Below are 24,542 nucleotides of genomic sequence, written 5' to 3'. Positions count from 1 at the left end.
GGTCATCTAGTATGATACGTAAGAATATAATTGATTTGCATGGTCTATTGGAATTGCTTTTGAGAGGTTGTTTGATGATTATTAAGATCGTACAATATGAAATAAGTTGTGTTGTATGATGTGAACAAATATGAAGAAGAGTATGATGATCAGTGAAAACATACACAAATAATTTCATAAATTATTAAACACATAACAATCACAGAAATAAAAATAGAAAAATACAAACATGAGCCCAAATAGATAAACGATAACACAAACAACATTTTTTTTAATCAATCATCATTCATTAAAAAAATCTATTCATCATTGTAATTCTTAATTCTTAAAATTTATTTCATTTAAAATTTGTAGCCATTTGTTAACCTTTGTAGAAACAACCATTAATATCTGAATTTAATCTCAAATAAACACTACTTAAAAATTGTAAGAAATTTTTTCAAATATTTTCTTGGATATTTTATCAAAATTAATAAATGATACTTGTTATCTTTAAGATAACGTACTTTCCATGCACAACACTTTCTTTATTCCTAGCTTCAAGTAGTATTTAACTATTTTATATCTCTAGTTAATTGATGCATTTGATGCCCATGCTCTTTGTTCTCTCATTGGAACTCTTATGAGAGCACATTTAACACACTTAATCAAACATCAGATTTGGGAACCCAAGTGGGTTTGGGTCCCTACATATACCAAAATGGATGCATGTCATGTATGATATTCTGTGGTGTTAATTATTTAGGCCTCCACACAAGATGTGATCTATAATGTATTGGAGTGAAAGTATGGGCTATTTGATCTAGCATGCCATAATAATAACAACTAACCCCTTAGAATGGGTTTACTAGCCTGTAAGGGGTGGGGTGTGCCTCTTCCTAGGAATATATAATGTATGATGTATTTTAGGTCATGGCTGTGTACGAATGGCCCATGGGTGTTTTGTTGAAGTGCATTAATTTTTTTAAGCAAATATTCTTTGGCACTTTTCTCAATACCAAGTTCAACTAATAACTCTTATTGTTTATTATCTAGTTTTGATGCAAGTGCCTCTAGCTCCTTAAATGTTTTCTCTAAATCAATATGTTCATCTTTCAAGTAGTATTGTGACTTACTTAATTTAATATGTTTCTTATTCAAATCATCATATTCATCAAACAAAGTTGCATGTTCTTTGTCTAATGAAATTAGTTTGGATTTAAATTAGCATGCCCTCTAACTAATAAATCATGCTCATATTTCAAATCAAAAAATTCATTTTTTTTTCAAATTAGCATGCAATTTCCTTAGCTTCCTATATGAGTCATGAATTTTTTTAAAAAATACTAAATAGCTCATCATAGAATAATTCACATACCTCATCCTGATCAGAGTTAATAACTGAATCATTGTCCATTAAGCAAAAGTTTGTTACCCCCTCTTCTGGCTCCTATTCTGATGAGTTAGAGGCTAAGTCTATCGAGAAGATTTTAGTTTCTTTTCAATTCCCCTTTTTACATTAGGTTTATCCTCTTCCCTTTGTTTTAAAAGGCATATCTAAAGATTGGGGCATTCGGACCTCAGATGTCTAAGCTTCCTACACTCATAATAAATTATGTTAGATGGAAACTTATTGCTTTGCCATTCTTACATTTGCTCTTCTTAAGGTGACGCTTGTGCTTGCGCTTCAGGAAGATTTTGAATTAGCTTGTTATTAAAGCTATTTCCTCGCTCCTATAAGCAATATTTGTTATTGGCCTTTAGTGCCACTATCTTCTCCTTCCTCCTCTCACCTTCATTAAGCAATATTTGACTCATGATTTGCTCATAGGTAATGAGTCAGCTAAGTAGATTATTAATAGAGTACATGTTTAAATCTTTTGATTCATAGATGACAGTAACTTTATCATCATAATTATCAGGTAAATAACATAAAATCTTATTAACTTTTTAAGAATTGGACAACTCTATACCAAGTGCATACAATGATGTTACAATCTTAGTAAACCTAGTTTATATGTCAATTATTATCTAATTCAATTTCATGTGGAATAACTCATATTAATGCAATAATATATATTCAAACATGACTGTTTAATTTCAAATTGTTCATTCATAAGTGAGATTAAGCCTATCTCAAATTTCCTTCCTAGTTGTGCATGAAGAGACACGCATATAGTCCTCAAACTTTAAAGTATAGATAAATTAATTTAAACATTTTGCATTGAGTTGTGTATATTTTCTTTTCTCAAAACTACATTTATTAAAAAGAATTTATTCCATGATACCATTAATAAAATGTGATGGAGGTGTACATCCTACTTGAATCATATGTCACATGTGATAATTAATAAATTGAATAAATATTGACACGAGCACTTTCTAAAAATCATAAGGAATAACATCAAACATAGGTGGGCATGCAATTAGATATCCTTTAGTTGTATTATGATTACCATTGTAATTTGCTATTGGATCTACTTAAGATTTTTAAACCAACAATTTAAGAGAAATTGAAATTTTAATGATGAGGTTTGGGGGGGGGGGGGGGGGGGGGGGGGTGGATTGGTGTTTTTAAAATTTTCTTTTGAGATCTCAAAACCAATTACACAAATATTAGCGAAAGAAATTAATAAAACTAATATTTTTGCTATTTTAGATTTTTGTAGAAAAATCATCTAAAGACAAACTTTTGTAGAAAAATTAAAATGAAAAAAATTAAAATGCAAAAAAAAAAGTAGAATGAGTGCACTGTATTTAAAGTGGTTGGTCAAACCATGACCTATGTTCACTCCTCAAAGTCCTCCACTTCGGGTATTACATTAAACCTTTTAGTGTCTCTCCTTTAGCCCCTACAACAAGGAAGAAAAGCTCTTACAAAATATCTTTCACCAACCCAAAACGACATAGTACCAAAATCTTTTCACCTCCCTGGTGAGGCAAAGAATCTATAATTTTTTTAAGCAAAGCTCTTACAAAATATCTTTCCCTAAGCTTCCCTTAAGATGAACCTTGACACATGGAGGAAATCAGGTGCAAGTTTGCTAGAGAAATCATGTGAAACTCTCTCTCCACACTCCCTTGAGCCTAAAAGGGTCTTTTCCCTCTCTCACAACCTTCACCCTTTCCCTCTTGAGCTCTAGATCCTCTCTTCAATGCTTTCTCACAGAAGAAAACAATATAGTGCCTGCCAAAAAATCATTTTCAAAGTCAAATAAGAGACCTTAAATACAAGGCTTCCAAAAATCATAAGTTTTCAATTCTACTATTTCTGCTCATATAATATGATATGGGATCGTACAATACGATTAGTTTAAGTCGTCATGTTAGTACTTTAAGATGAAAAGGGTGGTATAATTAGTTCAAATACTTGAACAGATCATCTAGTACTATATCCAGGGTCATACCGTATGATTAGTTCAATCGACTATGATTTTTGTCCTATACAATCAGTGGCGATTAAATATCTTCATAAAAGCAAACCGGGTCATATCATACGATACATGCCATTATATAGTATGATTTAAAGTATCAATTAATCATGATTTAATTCCCTAATTATAGAATTAGATTAGGCAAGATTTAATGATATCGTACCATAAGATGGTAATCATACAATACAATATGTTTAATTTTTTAATTTTAAAATATTGCATAATTTGTAATTAGCAACATGATTTTCCAATTCTATTGATCTTCATGTACAATTTATATTGTACAATATGAATCATGCAAATTTAGATTATTGTAATTAAGTATGTTGATTAATCTTTGGTTTACTCAGATCATACAGTACGATCCAAATTGTACTAGACAGTCTTCATAGAAATTAAATTACTTAATTTTTCTCCCTAGTGTGTGTGTGCACGGTTGCTAAGCTGGTATATACCTTTTACAAGGCTTTTGATTCAAGAAATATAAAAAATAAATAAATCAATATACAGACTCTTGCAAGGCCATCAAACTTATTCTACCTAGTCTTGAGTCAATTGAGTCAATCCCTTCGCACAGTGAACAACATCTTAAAATGTTAGTACACAAAGAAAATATATGCAATAATAAATCATAGGAGAAATTAAATACAATCTAATAATGTTTATTATCATAAAAACACAAGCTCGGGACTCTTGGATTGCAACACTAGTGCTCTTGTTATTTAGCTTCCTAAAAGAATTGCAGGATTTAAACTTGAAGTTCTTCGATCCCACGCATACGATCTTTTAAAGTGAGGCTTGAGTAAACTTGATTGACAATATCTTGTAAACTTGTAAAATTGAAGATGCTTGATTCTTTCAATAATTTCCAAAAGTTTTTAACTGTACTTCAAGAATTTGATTTGAACTCATTTGGAGTTAGGTTGAATCACATGTGGCGTCGATGGGTTCATCTAATCTAAATATTTTGTTCGACTATAAGTTTATTAAAATTAGAGCTCATATGATCTTTAATTTAATTCTAAAAGCTATTAATGCAAATATTATCTTAATATTTATGTTGATCAAGTGAATTTTTTAAGACATGCCATGTACAATACAAAGTCTTTATATATAGCACTAATCTTGAAGTAAATCTAATGATTTTCATGCTCATCATAATATAATTTATATTAAGATGTGATTATATATATATATATATAAGCCGAACAGCAATAAAGGGGCCGAAGAGGCGACCCGTAAAATTTCTTTACCTCCTGAAGCAAGGAAGTCGGACAGTAATGAAGGAGCCGGAGAAGCGACCCATGCAATCACTGCACCTCCTGCGAAGGAAACAAATCGGACAACAACGAAGGAGCCGAACAGCCATGACGGAGCTGAAGAAGCGACGCGTGCAATCTCTACACCTCATGCGAAGCAACGAAGCCGAACAGCAACAACAAAAAGAGAAGATTAAAAGCAAACCCTAGACGGCTATACGCTATTATTGATTAACTTAATTAATATATAATTTAAAATATTAATAATTAATTAAATTAATTAAATAATTAATAATCTAATTAGTACATAAATTTATTATCTAATTTGACCTAATTGAGTACTTAATAATATAATTAGTAATTAAATATTAATATAATTAGTTTAATTAATATACCTTAAATATATAATATTAAATATATAATTAATAGTGTAAATAATTATTAATAAGTAACTTGTATTTAACATGTACTTTATTTCATATTGCAGGTCAAAGAAATCGATCGTCATGAAAAAATTTATCTCCCGAGAATATATATGAAGTCAACTGTATATTTGAAGCATTCTCTTATTTAATATTTCATCTATCATTTTGGTAAATATTAGTTTGTCATTTTCTCTTTATTGAATTTTAAGTAATATTGTATGAAATTAAGTTGATTTTATTATGTTTTATGCAATGATTTCATAAATATCTTCTTTAAAATTAAATCCTAACTGTCATAAATCCTGATATATGTTACTAAACAGTTTCTCATTATTTAACATAATTTATCATTTGGCATACCAAACAATTTTTAGGATTTAACACAATTCGGATTTACTAAATCTGGATTTACAGGATTTACTAAATCCCACTTGTTGCCAAATAGCCCCTAAGGCTTCATTTGAATATTTGATATGCTTTTTAACTGATTTTTAACTACTTTTTAAAGCAGCTTTCTAACATAAAAATTTTAATTTTTGTATTATAAAGTTATTTTAAGAAGCAGTAAGAAAGCCATCCCAGATGAAATATAAGGCTTCATTAGAGACGTCTTTCTTACTGCTTCTTAAAACATTTTTTTAATACAAAATTAAAGTTTTTATACTATAAAACTACTTGAAAAGGAGTAAGAAAACCGTATTAGACGAAGCCTAAATCTATTTATTTATCTTTCTTGTGATTCATCTTCTTAGAAAAAAAAAATCTATTTCAATCATCAGCAATGAAAATAATGAAAATTGATGATTATATCATACCATTGTATTTATAAGCAATTAAAAATATAATAAAGATTTAAAATATACTTGATATGTCATCAAAAAATTATCTTGATCAGACACGAATCTCGAGGCAAAAATCAAGTTGGAGACCTCAAAAATTAAATCAGGGATCATCTGTACTCCGATTTCAGCAAACTTATAATCGAACTGATCTTCTCGGAAATACGAACCCAACGACCCCAAAATCAACTTAATCCGAGTCCAAATGGGTCTGAATCAAAGACCCGAACACTATTGGAAGGTTCAAAACACAATTTGGATTACCAAACGGTTTCAAAACATGACATGCTTATAGTCGAATTGAGCGGCTCGTCGAGACGAATCCAACGAGCTCAAGATCATTGAATTCTAATATTATTAAGACCTTCAAATGTCTGATGAATGGTCCACGATCATGGGATTCAATATCGGCCGTCCATCCTAAGCACTCCACATTTTCCTTTGATCCTCCTCCTATCATGCCACTCTTAGAAAACTATAAATAACCCCTCATTTCACTTAAGAGGGGCCCAAAGTAAGAAGCAAGAAGAGATAAGAAGAGAAGAAGAGAAGAAACTCCACCTCTACTACTGTCAGAGTTCCGCCTGACTTTCAAGTGAAGCCGGAGTTCCGGCCGACTTTCAAGTGCCACCGGAGTTCTGTCCGACTTCCAAGTGACGTCGGAGTTCCACTCGATGTTCAAGTGACGCCAGAGTTCCACCCGACATTCAAGTGCCGCTGCAGTTCCACCCGACTTTCAAGTGACGCCAGAGTTCCGCCCAAATTTCAAGTGACGCTGGAGTTCCGCCCCACTTTCAAGTGGCTCCGGAGTTCTATCTGATCTCCAAGTGACTATGGAGTTTTTCCCAAATACCATCTAACGTTAGAGTTCTCCCTGGTCGTCAACTGATGTCAGACTTCTACCCGACACCGAACCACCTCTTGTCGCCAGATTTCTACCCGACGCCAGACTTCTGCCCGTTGTCGGACTTTCGCCAGACATCTATCCGATGTTGAATTTTTATCCATTGTTAAACTTCTACATGAGTTGTTCTTTTGACCTCCGTCGTCAGACAACGTTCTTTCCGACCTCCATCGCCCGCCGACTTACGTCGCTCATCAACTACGGTCTTTCTGACCAAACGAGCACGTCAACAATGACTTTTTATATTCACACCATGTACTTCATATAATGTACATCGAGTCAAGGCCTTCCCCCTAAGGAAGGGCCTCATTTGTAATCAACTGCAAATAATAGTGGATTCATTCAAACTCAGCTATGCCTCGTGATTTTTCCCCTTTTCATGGGTTTTCCACTTAAAAATCTTGATATCTCATGAATGCTACATCATCTCTCTTATAGGCTTGTGTGCTGGATCTTCGTACAACGTTAAGATATTAAACTATATATTTCTCTATTGTCATGAATACTCCATGACGCAACAATACTTGATAGATAACTAAAAATATTGAAGTCATAATAAAATTTGTGTAGCATTTTTTTTTAATAAAAAAATTATTTTGCATAACTCACTTTATATACAAATATTTATTTTCAAATAATTGATCAATGACTGAGCGTGAAATAATGAAATGATATGCTCACTTTTGTTCAAAACTATTTCAAGACCTTAAAAAATTACTTTTATTTATTATTTTAACGTTTTGTAATAAAAAAATTTATTATAACATAATAAAATATAGGCAAATCACAGATGGATGAGCATTTACGACTCTCATGAAATTAAAAAATTGTAAAAAGCATTGTCCGAATTGCTAAGGCCATTTTGCCTAATTCCCAAGAAAAGGCCATTGCCTGAATGCACGAATCCTTAAGAACTTCAAGGGCTCTCCTCCATTGTTTAGCCCATTCGCATGCGGGGTATTGCATATAGATTAAATCCGGCAAACCTTGAGAGGTCACATGGAAATGCCCTGAGACGAAGATACGGAGCGCGACCGCATGATTTTGCACAACGCAAGAAAGGCCGAGGATAGCTGACGTCAGCAGATCTCTCGCCCGGATCCGGTGGGCCACCACAACCCACCCACCGATTTAAACATATTTTAATATTAATTTTGTTGGATTCAATATTAATCGTAAAAGTATGTTATCAAATCTAAAATATAGAAGTATTAAAAAAAAAAGATAATCAAAGTCATAATGATTCTCTTAATTAATTAAATTTATCTGTAAAAATTTTGAGTGATTTTTTTTTAAGAAAATATGATGAATTAAACAAACTCAAGAGATTTCAAAGAAAGATTATAAAGATAATCTAAGAAGTTATAAAATAGGATTTTGATTAGTCAAAATATTAGTGGATTTGGTAGAAAAAAATTTATATTACATCATCTAATGATACTTATTAATTTTTTTACTTTAAAATTATTTAATAATCATGAAAGTAGTGACTAAGGGTCCTTTTGGGATGATGCACCTTTTCGTAAAAGTAATTATAAAATTACAACACAACTTTCTTAATATGATAGATCAGATCATCTCGATCATTTTGACTATAATATTACTGAATCTCATCAGGTAAATTAGTAGCTGTAATTTTCTTAAAGTAAATGATAGTAGACAAATTTGGTAGATTTTTTTTATATGTTATGAATTACTATATTTCATATATGATATAGATCTATATTGCACTGAAAAATATATTATTTTCATGTAAGCAAGGAATATTAATTGTTAATACTATAATTAATATGGATTGGCTCTTAAAATATAATAACCTGTATAGGAGGGTGGGCCTAAAGACTTTTATTTAAATAAAAAAGTTGGTGGTGTAATCCTAGTTGTTGCCTGCAACAGATTGATTGAATTACACTGACGGATAAAGGGTGTCGACTCTTAAATGATTATTGAAAGTTACATATAAAAATAAACTATTGATAGAAATAAATGAAAGATAGGATGAGATTGACAAATAAATAGATATGATAGATAATAAATTGAAGGATGGAAATACCACATTATAGTTGGATGTCCTATCTTGCTCCTCATATTTGTACTTATAACTTTATTAACGTGGTATATTGAATTGGTATATATATATATTGAAATAATATACCGATAAATAGTTATACATGACATAATGATTGATAGAAGCATATAAAAGAACCTTTAACATGAAACTAATAGATAATTAGTATTTGTTTATCTACAACCCCTGTTATAAAATTATATATTTTTATTAATTTTCTTATATATTTATGGAAGCCTTTTGCTTAGTAAGATACTCTTGTTTTACTTATCATATAAATTTTTACTATTGATGGATATTAATTGCATAGATTAATTATCATTCATATTGATAGCTTATTGATTGATATCAATTAGAATTATAATAAGCATATATTGAATCTTTTGGCTTGCATTGAAGGAAGCAGTAAGTGTGGGTTACTTGCTCGGCTTTGTAAGCTCATATGTAATTTTTGCATGATTTTAGGTAAATCTAAGGAGCGTACATATTGAGGCTTAGTTGTAATGATATTTTGATTTATTTTAAGTCCTTTGGTTTATATATATTATTTTGTAGTTGATAGTGCATATTATGTATATTATTTTTAACTTTGAAATAAAAGATGTAAATATTAATAGTAGCAATATAATTATAATTTTCCTACTATTTATTTTTTTAATACAATTAATTCGCTTTGGATGTCAAGTTGATGTGATTGTAAATGAATGATTATTAATTGTTAAATGAAAGAAAAATTAATAAAATAAGTTGAAAAGATAATACAACAACAACATCAAGCCTTTGTCCGACTATGTGGGGTCGGCTACATGAATCCTTTTTCTCCATTGTGACCGGTTAAAAGTCAAATTCTTATTTAAATCTAATAAAAAAATATCATTTCTAATATTTTATAACCAAGTCTTTTTAGGTCAACCTCTACCTTTCTTAACATAAGACAAATCTAAAATCTCAACTTTTCTAACCGGATCATCAGAAGGCCTCCGTTTAATGTGACCAAACCATCTAAGGTGACTCTCTCTAATCTTATCTTCCACTGGAGCTACTCTAACCTTTTCATGTATATGCTTATTTAGTGTCCTATCTTTAAGGGTAAATCCACTCATCCACCTAAGCAACCTCATCTCTGCAACACTTAACTTAGTATTAAGCTTCTCTTTTAAAGTTCTTGAGGCATTACACTCAGTCGCTCAATTATAGTCCCTTCGACCCCAAACACCCAAAAATGGTCCCTCTAACCTCTATCACCAAACAAATGTCACCTCGACCTCAATCATTTAATTATGGTCCTTCCAACCTTCATCGCCCGACTATGGTCGCTCTGACCATTATCACTGATTGACAATAATCTATTCGACCTCTATCACTAAACAATTATCTAATCAACCTCAATCACTCTACTATAGTCCCTCTAACCTCTACCGTCTGATTATAATCCCTATAACCTTTATTAACTAACACTGGTTGTCTTGACCCTAGTTGCCCAACTAATATCCCTCTAACCTCTATAATGGTCCCCTCGACCTCAGTTTCTTGACTACGGTCCCTCTGATCTCTATCACCCTATTACGATCCTTTCGACCTCAATTTTCTGTCGATTATAATCCCTAAGACCTTTATTTCATGCCCGCTAATTATGATATATTTAACCTTTTGTCACCCAACAATGGATCTCTTGACCTCAATCTCTTGATTATAATTCCTTCAACCTTCATTGCCCGATAATGGTCCCTCCAACATCTACCATCTAACAACGATCCCTTCGACCTCAATTGCCTTACTTCGTCATTTCCCAATAATGGTCCCTCCAACATCTATCATCTAACAACGATCCCTTCGACCTCAATTGCCCTACTTTGATGCCTCTGACCTCCATCGCTCGACTATGATCCCTACGACCTCTATCAACTAACAATGATAACTTTAACCTCTATAAATTGACAATGGTAACCTCAACCTCAGTTGTTTGACTTAGGTCCCTATAACCTTTATTACCCGACAACTATCCTCTCTATTATAGCTCAAAAATTTATAAAAGATATTTTTTACCTATAATAGTCAATATGTTATGTATATTTTTATTAGTTTTGATTTTTATAAGTTTGGGTTTTATTTTGTTATTTTTTCTATTTTCAAACACTAATGTAGATACATCATATTTTATATGTATTTTTGTATTAAATATCGAAATTTAATTTAGAGATTTAGTAGTCTTTAACTTTATATTGCATTTAGTAGTGGAACTATGTAATATATAAATTGGAAGTTTTTTTTTTCAGTCTTACTCCAAACCAGATCTTGGGGTTAATCTTGCCACAATCAAACACGACATGACCTATAGTATTGGATCAGTACCAGGTCATGTTGTGACAAGCTATTTTGGTATCAGAGCATTGGTTGGAGATGTGAATTGTAACATAGCTATCTGTTTTAATCTATAGAGGAGTGAGATGCTTCTAGGAAGTTTTAGATACTTATTTTATTTACTTTTCATATGCATGTGTTGCATTTAGCTATGGTTAGAGTTCTAGTTAGGCGGTTTAGGTTTAGGGTACAACTCCTATAATTAGTTATGATATAATTTCTTAGTTTAATTATTTGGTAGTGCGGTTGGTAGGTAAGGCTCATACTTTAGTTTCTAGTACCCGATCTAACGATATAATAAATATTTTTAAAATTTTATGAGATTATAGCCTCCTATAATTTTATAAGTTAGTAAGCTAGAGCATCTAAGGATTGGTTGATAATGATAGAGAAGAATCTGAATTGTATGCATTACCTTCCTGAGAGAAAAGTTGTATTAGTAATATTTTTATTAGATAGCGAGGCAGAGCATTGGTGGTTGGGCCAATAAAGGGAGAAGTTTCAGGTTCTTGCAAATACTCTGATTACTTGGGAGGAGTTTACATAGATATTCAATACATGATTGTACCTCTGTCTGCTAGGAGACAATTATTGTGATGCCCCATATATCAATAGTGATAGAATTCGTCTGACATTCTGATCGAACTCCATTCCAGTTGCCTTGCTCGGACCTAAAAATTTTAACCATATATAATGAGCTTACAAAGCCCAGCAGGTCACCAAAGCCTACAACTGAAATCAAAGCACGTGGTGGTTGGGCCAATAAAGGGAGAAGTTTCAGGTTCTTGCAAATACTCTGATTACTTGGGAGGAGTTTATATAGATATTCAATACATGATTGTACCTCTGTCTGCTAGGAGACAATTATAGAGCTCTTTTCTAAAGTTGATTCAAAGGATTATATTAGGGATGTAATATGAGACTGAGTTAACTAGTCTCTCCGGGTATGTTCCATAGTTGATTAACACTTCAAAGGAAAATTGTTACCAATTTTTAGAGGGACTTTGAGATGTTTTGACGCAGTTGTTGCTAACATAAGATATTATTGATGTTGCTCAACTGGTCGAGAGGGCTGAGAGGATATAGACAAATTTGATAGTGATTCAATAATGATGGATAACAAGCATGAAAAAATTTGGTGGTAGCCATTCTGGGAAGAAGAGCAAGTTTTGACTTGTTGAGTTCAAAAGGAGGGGAGAGTTAGTAGTACGTAGTTTCTTTTGGATCAGAAGGAGGCAGTGCTTTCAGTTCTAGGGATTCAACCAGTGGATTTCCTTCATTATGTTAGTAGTATAGTAATAGGAACAATGGACAGTGTTATGGAGTATTGGGCCAATATTTTCACTATAGCTAGTACAGACATAGGATTGCTTAGTGTCTATAGGGTGGCTTTGATAGACGTTTTAATTTGAGAGCTGATACTTTTGTGCAATCAAAAGTGGGAAGGCTAAGGATAGTGCTACCCTTATCGTATACTGAGGCTTTTGGTAGCTGGGATGTTGGTTTAGTATCATGAGGTTAGCCTTTTGAGGGTTTACGGTGTGTAGGTAGTTCTCTTGCTTTGACCCCAATATAGCCATGAGTTTGCAATCTAACATAGAAAGAGGCTAGCGAGTCTCAAATGTTTAGATAGGTATGGCTTATATTTCTACATCTCTTTATTATATTTTATTTGATTATGGTACTAGCCATTCTTTTATATTATATCAGTATTTTGATTCTCTTAATTTGCCTGACGTATTATTAACTTTTCTTTGTTTATAGTTTTATCTATGGGAGATAGAATGGTAATTAGTAGGGTTTAGTTTTATGATTTGGAGTTTTAGTTTAATTTATTACCTATTTTTTCACATTTGATCTCATTTTTAAGTATAAATTGGATGAGTTAATTTGGGGCTCAAATTGACTGCTTGAAGAAAAAAGTGACTTTATACCAGAATGGTGAGACCGTTGTATTTCAAGGAATAAGGGGTATTCTTTCTTATTTGATTTCTATTCTAGAAGTGGATATGTTTCGGAGAAAAGGTAGCCAAGTATGTTTAGCATATGTTAGAGATATGAGACTCTTTTTTACATCTGTGAGTAGTGTCACTACAAAAAATAGCCTATTATCAGCGATTTTTTTGATGGATTTTCGGCAGTTTTTTCAGGTAGATGTTTTACGGATTTCAAACAAATTATGTTAAAATATTTATGGCTGGTTTTTAGGCAAATTTTTTGGTGAATTTTTGAATTTTTGACGAATTTTCTGCGGATTTTGTTCATTTATAAAAAAATTAGAAATAAATTTATAGTTTATTTTCATTAAATATTATTTTTGAAATTTATTTTAATTTATTATTAATTTAATAATTTATTTAAATTAGTAATTAATTTAATAACATAGTCTAATTATTTTAAAATTTAATAACTTATTTTAATTTATTTTAATTTTTTATTTTTGTAATGTTATATTTAAATATAAAAGAGTAAATTTATAATACCTTGTCCTCTACAACACATTGCTTAACTATTTCAAATATTAACAATTTTTTAGTTTGAATCATGTGGGTGTCAACGGGCGGGCAGTGAATGCGGGCAGGGGTGCGGGCAGCTTGAGTGGGCTTTCAAGCGTGTGGGTATCCACAAGCGAGCAGGCAAGTAGCATGGGCAGGCAGGCAGTCGTATGGGTAGCTAGGGCAGGTTGACAGGTAGCTCGAGCATTAGATATATGTTATTGGAAAGGAAGCTAGAGCGGGCTGGAAGGCAACTCGAGCAGTAGGTATATGCTATGGGTAGGTGTGCGAGCAGCTGTGGGAGGGCAGGCGTGTAAGCTGCTGTTGATTTTTTTTTTAATTATTTGGAGGATTTTTTATCGAATATCCACAAAAAAAAAATTTGGTGGAAAATTTTTGCCTAAAATTTTTTCTGACAGTTTTTTTTAACAAATAAAATTTTCAACATGCTTTTTTCCGTCGAAAAGATTTCCATGAGAAACTTTCAAAATCAGCTAGAAAATGATCAATTTTCTATTGAAAAATCTGCAAGTAATACATGATTTTCCTATAATGTGTCCCTATAGTTCAGAAGTTTCCAGATGTCTTTCCGGAGGAGTTAGTGACTTTACTACCAAACAAAGAGGTAGCATTTTGTATTGATATATTTTGTGTGCTGCTATGACCTCTAAGGCTCCATATTGAATATCACCTAAGAAGCTTTAGTAGTTGAAGGTGCAACTTCACGAGTTGGTGGATCAAGGTTTTATCTATCCAACGTGTCTTCATGGGGAGCACCTGTATTATTTGTAAAGAAGAAAGATGGTACCTTTCAAATTTTCAACATCTATAAAGATCTAAATAAGGTAAGTATAAAAAATAAGTATTCCTTGTCTATATTTGATAATTTATTTGACCAATTGGCTGGATGTTCAGTATTTTTTAAGATCGGTTTGAGATATGACTATCAATAGTAAAAAGTGAAGGCACAAGATGTGGCTAAGGCTATCAAAATCGGGTCACCGATCGGGTTCGGGTGCAATGAGGAATTCACTCGGTACTTTTCTACCCGACTTGAACTAGACACATTTTTGCAAACGGGTCAGATTTCTATACCCGAACCCAACCTGCTTCGGGTCCAGGTCAACCCGAATGCGACCCGCTTTAGGTATGTTTTACTAAATAAATTTTATTTAATTCAATTTATTTAAACCTAAATTAAATTAAGGTAAGATTTAGTTCGATCAATTTAAAATAAACCAAACTTAATTTAATTTGGGCAATATTATTTATTATTTTTTAGAAATATCATTTACTTATTTAATAATAATCCTTCAAAACCCTAAAAAATTAATTAAAAATGGTTCAAACTAGGTTGATTTTGGGTTTCTAGGTCAACCCAAACCCAACCCGATTTTATAAATGGGTCAAAATCCTTAACCTGAACCTGACATGATTCGGGTTCGGGTTGACCCAAGCCCAAAGTTTTTGGGTTGGGTTCGGGTTAGATTTTTGGGTCGGGTCAAATATTAACACCCCTAGATGTGGCGAAGGCTACATTTAGTATGAGGTACATGCATTATGAGTTTTTAGTTATGTTGTTCGGAGTGACTAATCCCCCAACAATCTTCATGAATTTGATCAACAAGATTTTTAGGAAGTCTCTTAACCAATTTGTGATCATCTTTATCGATATTCTAATTTATTCTAGATATGAGGAGGAGCATGCATCACACTTGAAGGATACTCTGAAAATTCTGAGACAACATTAATTATATGTTAAATTCTCAAAGTGTTAGTTTTGATTGAGTATCATTTCATTTTGGGACATGTTGTGAGCAATGTAGGCATTTCAATAAATCCCCAGAAGATTCGGATTGCTTATGATTGGCCAAGGCCAATTACAATTTCATATGTTCATAGTTTCTTAAGCTTGGCTATCCATCATTAAAAATTTGTTCAGGAGTTTTCTCGTATTTCTTTGCCTTTGAAAAGACTTAGAAGTTATAAACTTTCATATGAACTTTGGAGTGTGAGGAGAGTTTTTAGCTGCTAAAAGATTATTTAACTTCTGTTTTGATTTTGACTAATTTTTTCGTGTACAGATGAATTTTAAGTTTTCAATGATGCTTTATTAAAAGAATTGGGATGTATACTTATGCGGCACGATAATGTTATTACACACGCATCTCAGCAGTTGAAACCTTATGAGAAAAATTCTAAAACACATGATCTTGAGTTAGAAAATGTGGTAATTGCACTTAAGATTTGCAAGCATTACTTGCACAGAGTTAGATGTAAAATCTTTATTGATCATCAGAGTTTAAAGTACATATTTTTTCAAAAGGATATGAATTTGAGACAGAGAAGATGGCTCGGTTTCATCACGGATTATAATCTATTTATTCAGTATCAGTCTGCCAAGGTAAATGTTATGACAGACGTGTTAAGTAGAAAGTCTTCGGATACTTCTCTTTCTTTGCTTACTTACATAGACTTCCTTATTTGAGATTTGGAGAACCTAGAGATAGAGATAGGATCAACTAATACATGTCCAAATTGGTTAACTTAAATAATTATTCATCCTATTATACATGAAAGAATTCAGGAAGCTCAAAAGTTAGATACATAGTATCTAAAATTGAGTGGTTCGATTAAGGTTGGTAAAAGACCTAAACTTTTCTTATCTGATTCCGAAGTCATTTTATATAAGGATATATTGTGGGTTCCTTCTGTTGGTGGAATGAGAGCAGAGATTCTATATGAGACACATTATTCATACTATATTATTCATCAAGGAGTAGCAAGATTTATAAATATCTGAAATGTATATTTTTGTGGTCTAGATTGAAGAAGAATATTATAGAGTTTATTTTAAAATGTGAGACATATCAGTAAGTGAAGTTAGAGCATCAACGACTGGGTGGTCTTCTACAGTAATTACATATCTCTAAGTGGAAATGAGAAGAGGTGGCAATGGATTTTATTATGAGTTTTTTTTCTAGATCGAGACAGGGGCATAATGACATCTAGGTTATTATTGATCGACTAATGAAGTCTACACATTTTATTCAAATTTGATAGATTGATATGGTAGATAGGTTGACACTTATTTATATCAGGGATATTATTATATTGCATAGTGTATAAAAGGTGATTATATCCAATCGCGACAATCGGTTTACCTCTAGGTTATGGAGAGATATTCAACAAGGATTGGGTATAAAATTATACTTTATTTTTTATAGAGGTGGGTGACAGATAGGTGATATGATCAATTGTTTTTATGATACTATAATAAAGATTAATCTGGTCGGAAAAAGATTGAGAGATGCATAAGATAGGTAGTAGAATTATTATGATATGAAATATAGGTTGGAGAAAAGTTTAAGTGGTTGATTTATTTATGTCAAAGTCAGACTGATGAAAGGTGTCAGCATATTTGGAAGAATTAATAAGCTTAGTCTAAGGTACGCTGGATCTTTTGAGATTGTTGAGAGAATTGATCGTTCTGCTTACATAGTGTCTTTGATATATCGTCATTAAGGAAGTGAGTATATGATTTTAGAAAGAGATTATATGGTAATGACATGAGAATTCATTTTGAGTATGTATTATAAAGATCTAGATAGGATTCTGTCATATGACGTGAGGAAATTGAGGAGTAAATAGATTATGATATTTAAGGTGCAGTGGAAGCACATGATCGCCAAAGATTGGGAGAAGGAATCTAAGATGAGAAAGCTAAATTCAAGCTTATTTTGACTTATTTTGATCTGAGAATATCGAGGATGTCATTTTTGAAGGTGGGTGGATTATTATAACTCAAAATTTCACACAAAAATATTTTTTTCCTAAAATAGTAAAAATATTTTTTCCTTAAATAGTAAAAAATATTTTTAGAGCCATATTAGTCCAAATAATAAACTGTCTTTATACATATATTATGTTTTAATTTCACTATTTTTTCATAATTTTTGTGAAGTGGTGTAATTCTAAGAAATTGGTATATATTGGTACAATGGGTTTTTTGGGACAATTATGTATTCGTATTTTAAATTGATTTCACCCGATCATTCAAGGCATGCTTAGCTAACTTATGAATATTTTTTTATAATTTTTAAATCTCTAAATTTGAAGATATAAAAAAGATTATATGATTTTTATATTTAAATGGCATACTTACTATTTTAAACTTAATATATTTATATATTATCATATTAGAAAATCTTAATCCGCTATTAATATTATTAATTTCCATTTCTTTATTTTGTTTCCAGCAATAGAGAATGATACTAGAAATTTAAAAAATATAGAGGAGAGAGAAGAAGAAAAGCAAGGGTTTTACGATCATAGAATCATATTTTGTCTATCGGTCTAGTTGAGAAATTTGCTCATATCGATGTAGGTTAATTTTTGCCTATTTTAGTTTTGAATAATTAGATATTTTTTAGGCTTCTTTGATCAAATTTGTATTTCTGTTACCAAAAAATAAGAATAAATTTATTTTGGTAAAACTTTTATCATGTAATTTTTAATATGTTATAAAGATTTAGATTATGAATATTTTGAGTGTATTCTAATTTTTTTTTTTACTTGTGATTTTAAAAAAATAGTTATTTTTTCTTATTCAAATTTTTTTTTTTTACATCTAAAAATAGTTCTTTAGTTCAATTAAAACTTAAGTATTTATGTTGTCTACCATTAAAGCATTTTAATCATTTCAGAATTTAATCCAATTATACTTTAATTAATGAAATGTATAAAAAATGTGAAGAAAATGTGATATGATATGATACGATGTGATGTGATGTTATGTTGGTGCCATTGGGTGATCGTTATGGGGTTTTGTTATGTCGTCCCAATGGATGACTGACGTGGGATTCTATATTATGCCGACAGCAATGGGAGACCAAGGTGGGATTATGTTATGTCGATGCAAGTGGGCGACCATGGTGAGATTCTATTATGTCGAGGCTTACGAACTACTGAGGTGGGATTTTCTTAACGAAGCTATAAATATATATAAAAATTTGGGCTAAGAGCTATTCTGATAAAATAAATGTCTGCTTATAATTCATTTGGTTTTAGTACATTTTCCTAAATTATTAAATTCTTTTAAATGCTTATATGAAGTTCAATTTCAGTTTCTTCTTCAGTTTTAGTTTAATTTTTTTGAATAGTACTTCAGTTTATCTTACAACATAGTACTTTCAGTTTTTTATATGTTTTAGGCTGTGATATTCTATTGAGCCATATTAGCTCACTCCTATTTTTGCTTCCATTTTCAGGCCAAGGAAAGGGTAACGAGCAAGCTGAGTAGTTTTGGAGAACAAACTCCAACATGTGTTGTAGGTATGTTTTTGTTAGTTTTATTTTTTGCAAGCTTGGCTTTGATCTTGTTATTTTCTTTGTTATCAAGCACTATTATAGATATCTCAGATAGTGTATGTATTTTTGGATGATATGTAGAAAATCATTTTATAGATTCAGTAGTTTTCTACTTTATATTGCATTCAATAGTAGCTCTATGTAGTATATAAGTGCTTTTTCAACTAGATCTTGGGTTTAATTTTGTCACAATCGGATATGGTATTATATGTGCGTAGTATCAGGTCAGGTTATGACACCCTTGATTTTAGTTGTGTGACTACGGTCCCTTTAACCTCCATCACCCGATTAAGATTCCTTTGGCCACTATTACCCGTTGACTGTGGTCCTTATGACTATCATCTATCGTCGACTATGATCCATCTGACCTTTATCACCCAACAATGGTCCTTCCGACCTCTATTGCTCGTTAACTATGGTCCCTTTGACCCTCGTCCCTTGCCGACAACAATCCTTTCGACCTCAATCACCCGACAATGATCCCTTTGACCCCGTCATCTGACTACGGTCCTTTCGACCTCTTTCTACCAACTACGGTTCCTCCGACCACCGTCGTTCACCTATTATGGTCCCTCCATTCTCAGTTATCTGACGATTAAGATCCCTCCGACCACCATCGTATGACTATGATCCTTACGACCTATTTCACCCGCCGACCATGGCATTCAAACCACCATCACCCAACTGCGGTTCTATCGAGCAAATGTAAAGGCCATTATTCTCTTGGGAACTACTCTCACATCATTAGATTCATTCAGCTTCAATTATGTAATGTGCTCTATATGATGTATATTTACTACATCGAGCCAGCGTCTTCTCCCGAGGAAGATCATCATTTATAATTAATGGAAATACTCTAGTGGAATCATTTCAAATAGGTAAGATCCTGTGATTATTTTTGTTTAGGGTTTCTGATGACTCTTACCCTCTTTATTATCTCTATATGTTGGATCTTCATATAAAACTAGGATGTTAAATTTTTCATCTCTCTATCGTCGTGAATGTCCTGACGCACAACAAATCTCAAATTTTTATGTTTCATAATATTATTTTAAAAATAAATATTATAATTATTAGTTAAGAATAGCCTATGAACAATCACTAAATTCAAGAAAATCTAACTCGAAGTATTTCACAAATTCCACATTTATAAGCACAAAGTGCTAAACGAGGCAAACAAACGCTCTTACGATATCTCTGCGGATATGTCGTATCCTACATTTCTCACACTCTCACCTCTCTTTGCAACTCCCTGATTTGCGAACGACCCTTACTAATCTTACCCCGCGGTTCTTCTTACCGTTACCATTCATAGCTTAAAATCAAAAGCTTTCAGCCACGACAACCAGAGAAGGGAAATTTAATCGAGCTCGCTTGCTCTTCAATTCAAATCCAACCCAATTCTCGAGGAGGAAGAAGAAAGATGATATTTGATAAACGCTCAGATCTCTCTTTCCCCGAGTTCTGATTTTGGTCGGATTCAATCATAAAGTCGGAAAAAACACTGAGGAAACCATAATCGCCCTTCATTCTCTTCTCTAATCCAATCCGAATCCATTGGATTTTTTTATGGCTGTAGCTTCGGAGGCGCCTTTCCATGTTCTTGCAGTGGATGACAGCCTCATTGATAGAAAGCTTATTGAAAGACTCCTCAAAACGTCGTCTTTTCAAGGTTTTTAATTGAGAAATGGGCATTTTGTTCCATCGCGTATGCTTTTCAGCAGATTTTGCAGTTATTTTAATTGGCTTTTCTTCGTTTCAGTGACGACTGTAGAGTCAGGAAGTAAGGCGCTTGAGTTCTTGGGTCTCCGAGAAGATCTAGAGAGACCATCTTCTGCTACTTCTTGCCAGCATGTAAGAATTTATTAATCTGTTCGTGTAATTTATGGAGAAAATTTAGGGATTTTTTTCTATGTCTTGGCGGATTTGTTTAAGATGGATTTTTTTTTTTCTCGTTTTGTGGATTTCAGGAGATTGAGGTCAACTTGGTTATTACAGACTACTGTATGCCTGAAATGAGTGGGTATGATCTTTTGAAGAAGATCAAGGTGAGTTTTTTTTTTTCTTTATCTGTTTTTCTCTCTCTGGGACTTAATAAATATTGTAAATTTAGATTTCTATTGTAAATTTAGATTTAGTAAATCCCGAGGTGTTGAATTTTGTGAATTGTTTTATATATATATAAAATCATTTTTTTTCTTGACATTTGAAATGCTAATTTTTTATATATTATTGGGCATCTGTTTTGATATTTTAGATTAAAGCGATGGAGAAATAATTAAATTTGTAAATTCTATGAATGATCTGATTTAATAAAATTTGAAGTTTATCAATAAATAAATTATATGAGAGTCATCAAAGTTTAAAATCTACGGATTTATGATGCATAGAGGCTTGATGATGTTGTTTATATTTAGGTTTCATTTGGGGTGGCTTTCTTAATGGTTTTTAAAGCATCATTTTAGTACAAAAAAAATTAATTTTATGTTAAAAAATAGTTTTAATTAAAATGAGAGTCATGGAAGTTTAAAATCTGCGGAATTCCGTTTAACAGGAAATCTTGCTTAAATTTGTCTAAAATAAGATACCAAACAGCCGCTCGATATTGCTCACGAATGACTTATTAATTTCGATATTTAATCTGTAACCCTAAAAGACGTGTAGAAAATATTTATCTAAATATTAGAAATGATATTTTTATTAGATTTGAATGAGAATTTCACTCTTAACAAAATATAATTAAAAAAAGATTTATAGTGGATAGAGGCTTGATGATGTTGTTTATATTTAGGTTTTATTTGGGATGGCTTTCTTAATGCTTTTTAAAGCATCATTTTAGTACAAAAAATTTTAATTTTTGTATTTAAAAATAGTTTTAAGAAGCAGTAAGAAAGTCATCTCTAATGAAGTCTTAGGCTTCGTTTGGAAAGCTTTCGTACTGCTTTTCAAAATAGTTTTTTTAGTACAAAAATTTTAAATTCAAGAAATTTTTTACTAAAAATTTGTTTTAAAAAGCAAGAAGAAAGCCGTCTTAAACGAAGTCTTAATCTCTAAAGAGATTTTAGAAGACAGTATTCGTTATGTGGCCAAAAAATTATTTGATGAAACTTAAGGTAAGGTTTTATTTGGAACAGTTTTTGGACAATACTTTTTCGCTATTTTTAAGAATATTTTACTCTAAATTTTTTTTTTTTTATGAAGCAATAAAAAAACGTCTCAAATATTTTGTAGCCAAACAGCTCCTCATTCATTAAAAATATTGAATTTTGTTGTTAATGTCATAAATGAATCGATTATAGAGACTAATGGATATGTTTTTATTGGTGATTGATTCAGGAATCATCAGCTTTTAAGGATATTCCAGTTGTGATAATGTCATCTGAGAATGTGCCGTCAAGGATTAACAGGTGAGAAGCTGCTCCCTTTCAAAATAATTTATATTCACGCAACATTACAATAAAGCTTATGTTTAGGGCTACAAATTGAGTATTATAGTAATGCTCAAAAGTTCATTCGAATTTGAGCTTGTTTGCAACTAGAGTAAGGATCTGTTCGGGATGGCTGCATCATTTTATAAAGTTGGTTGCAAAGTTGTTGTTGAGAATATAACTTTGATATTATGATTGCAAAAAATAGTTTTTCACCGTAAAATTTTTGATGAGCAATGAGAAAGCAGTAGCCAAATAAAAATATTGGTTGTTTGAAAAACAAAGCAGTCAAAAAGCTGTCCGAAATGAAACCTTCGCATAATAAATAAATAGTATTCAATGAATAATAGTATACCCATAATACAATTCATTGTAGAATTTGATATCAAAAACATGAATTGCATGAAAATTTAAATTATTAAACTTATTTAAAATAAAATGTAATTTTGACATATCAACAAGAGAAGCTTAAAAATTTATGCATTACATAAAAACAGTCGAAATTGTTTAATAATTCCTATTTATATGTATTATATGGCCTCACTCTGTCAAATTTAGGAATTGGAATAAAGGAGAAGTGTTGTCATTTCTATCTATGCTCTTTTGTTATCTGTCAAAATCCGAAGATCTGTTGTTTTGCTCTTTTATAGATTTTATTCTATCCTTATGTAAGAAAACTCATATTAATAGTCTTAAAATACCTTTTCCTGATATGCAACTTGAATTTCTTGCTTCTTTATGCGTGTTGATCACAGATGCTTGGAAGAAGGAGCTGAAGAATTCTTACTAAAACCAGTAAAACTATCCGATATGAATAAGCTTAGGCCTCATATGCTCAAAGGAAAATCTAAAGAGGACCAGCAGAGAAGCAATAACAATAATAATATTGACTTCAGCACTATTAACAGTGGCAGCAGAAACAATAAAAGGAAAGCTAATGAAGAAGGGCTTTCACCTGAGAGGACAAGGCCAAGATTCTCAAATAACACCACTAATAGCTTAACTGTGTTGTGATACTTGAAAATATTTTACAAATCTGTCTTATTTTCTTCTTTTAATTCAATTTTACTGTGATTGAATTTCCACATCATTTTTAAGATGTTTGTGTGTATATAATGGAGTTGTCTTTGAAGGAGAAGAATAAATAGATGGATTTATCTGATCACTCTTTTTTTTTTCTCTGAAGGAGAGGGTATTGGATGCAAAGTGCTGTATATTCTGCCATGAACACAGGAAGAAGAGCACTCAGTTAGACTTCTAAAACTATATGCTGATTAATGGGTTGCTAATTAGCCTTAATATACATTTTTTATGCATGAGTGTGGATCTATGCTTCAGTTCAAGAGCTTAGTTTTGAAATAACAAGTCGAGTTCTTTCAGAAAGCTGAAACCAACTGTTCGTTCAAACAATCGGACGAGAAAATAAAGCCGAGATGAATAATTTTCTAGATCTGAACTTCTGAATGTGCCCGTAGATTCTTTATTAACCTTACTATCTCGTTTTAATTTGACTAATGTTGGTGTTTAACTATTTATTATTCTGCATGGCTTAGTTAGGAAGCATTATATCATTTTTAAAATACCCATTTGACAGTTAATCGAATAATCAGCAAAAACTAAGTATCAAGTTGTGATGTTTAGTTTAGTTCAAGGTTCACAAGTTGATATAATATCAGTAAAGTTATTTTTGAAAATTTAATTATAATTTTTATTTATAAAGAAGAGGGTTATTTATGTTAATATTAAAGGGGTTGTATTGTTGGATGTAAAGTGAGTGTAGAGTATTTCAAATGCAGGAATTTCAAAAATATTAATGTTTGATTGGATGAAAAATGAATGTAAAGTAAACTAATGTAAATGTACTGTAAACCATTTTAGGGGTTATTTGATTGCCAAAAAAATGAATGCAATGTAAAGTGGATGTAGTGTAAATGAAATGCAGTATAAAATCAATACTTTAGAGTTTTTTGGATGAGTGTA

General features: G+C 31.7%; 1 protein-coding gene across 1 annotated transcript; it reads left to right on the top strand.

The window, feature by feature from the left end:
• Positions 1-20,667: 20,667 nt before the first annotated feature.
• On the top strand, positions 20,668-23,733 carry LOC110097157 (two-component response regulator ORR9). The gene is made up of 5 exons (XM_020823406.2): positions 20,668-20,806; positions 20,897-20,988; positions 21,105-21,182; positions 22,471-22,541; positions 23,318-23,733. Exons 1-5 carry the CDS (start codon positions 20,704-20,706, stop codon positions 23,574-23,576), a joined length of 603 nt encoding a protein of 200 aa, XP_020679065.1. The 5' UTR covers positions 20,668-20,703; the 3' UTR covers positions 23,577-23,733.
• The last annotated feature ends 809 nt before the right edge of the window (positions 23,734-24,542 follow it).

This window comes from Dendrobium catenatum, unplaced genomic scaffold, assembly GCF_001605985.2.
Source record: "Dendrobium catenatum unplaced genomic scaffold, ASM160598v2 fragScaff_scaffold_1024, whole genome shotgun sequence".
NCBI lineage: Eukaryota > Viridiplantae > Streptophyta > Magnoliopsida > Asparagales > Orchidaceae > Dendrobium > Dendrobium catenatum.
This window is presented reverse-complemented; position numbering and strand designations above follow the sequence as displayed.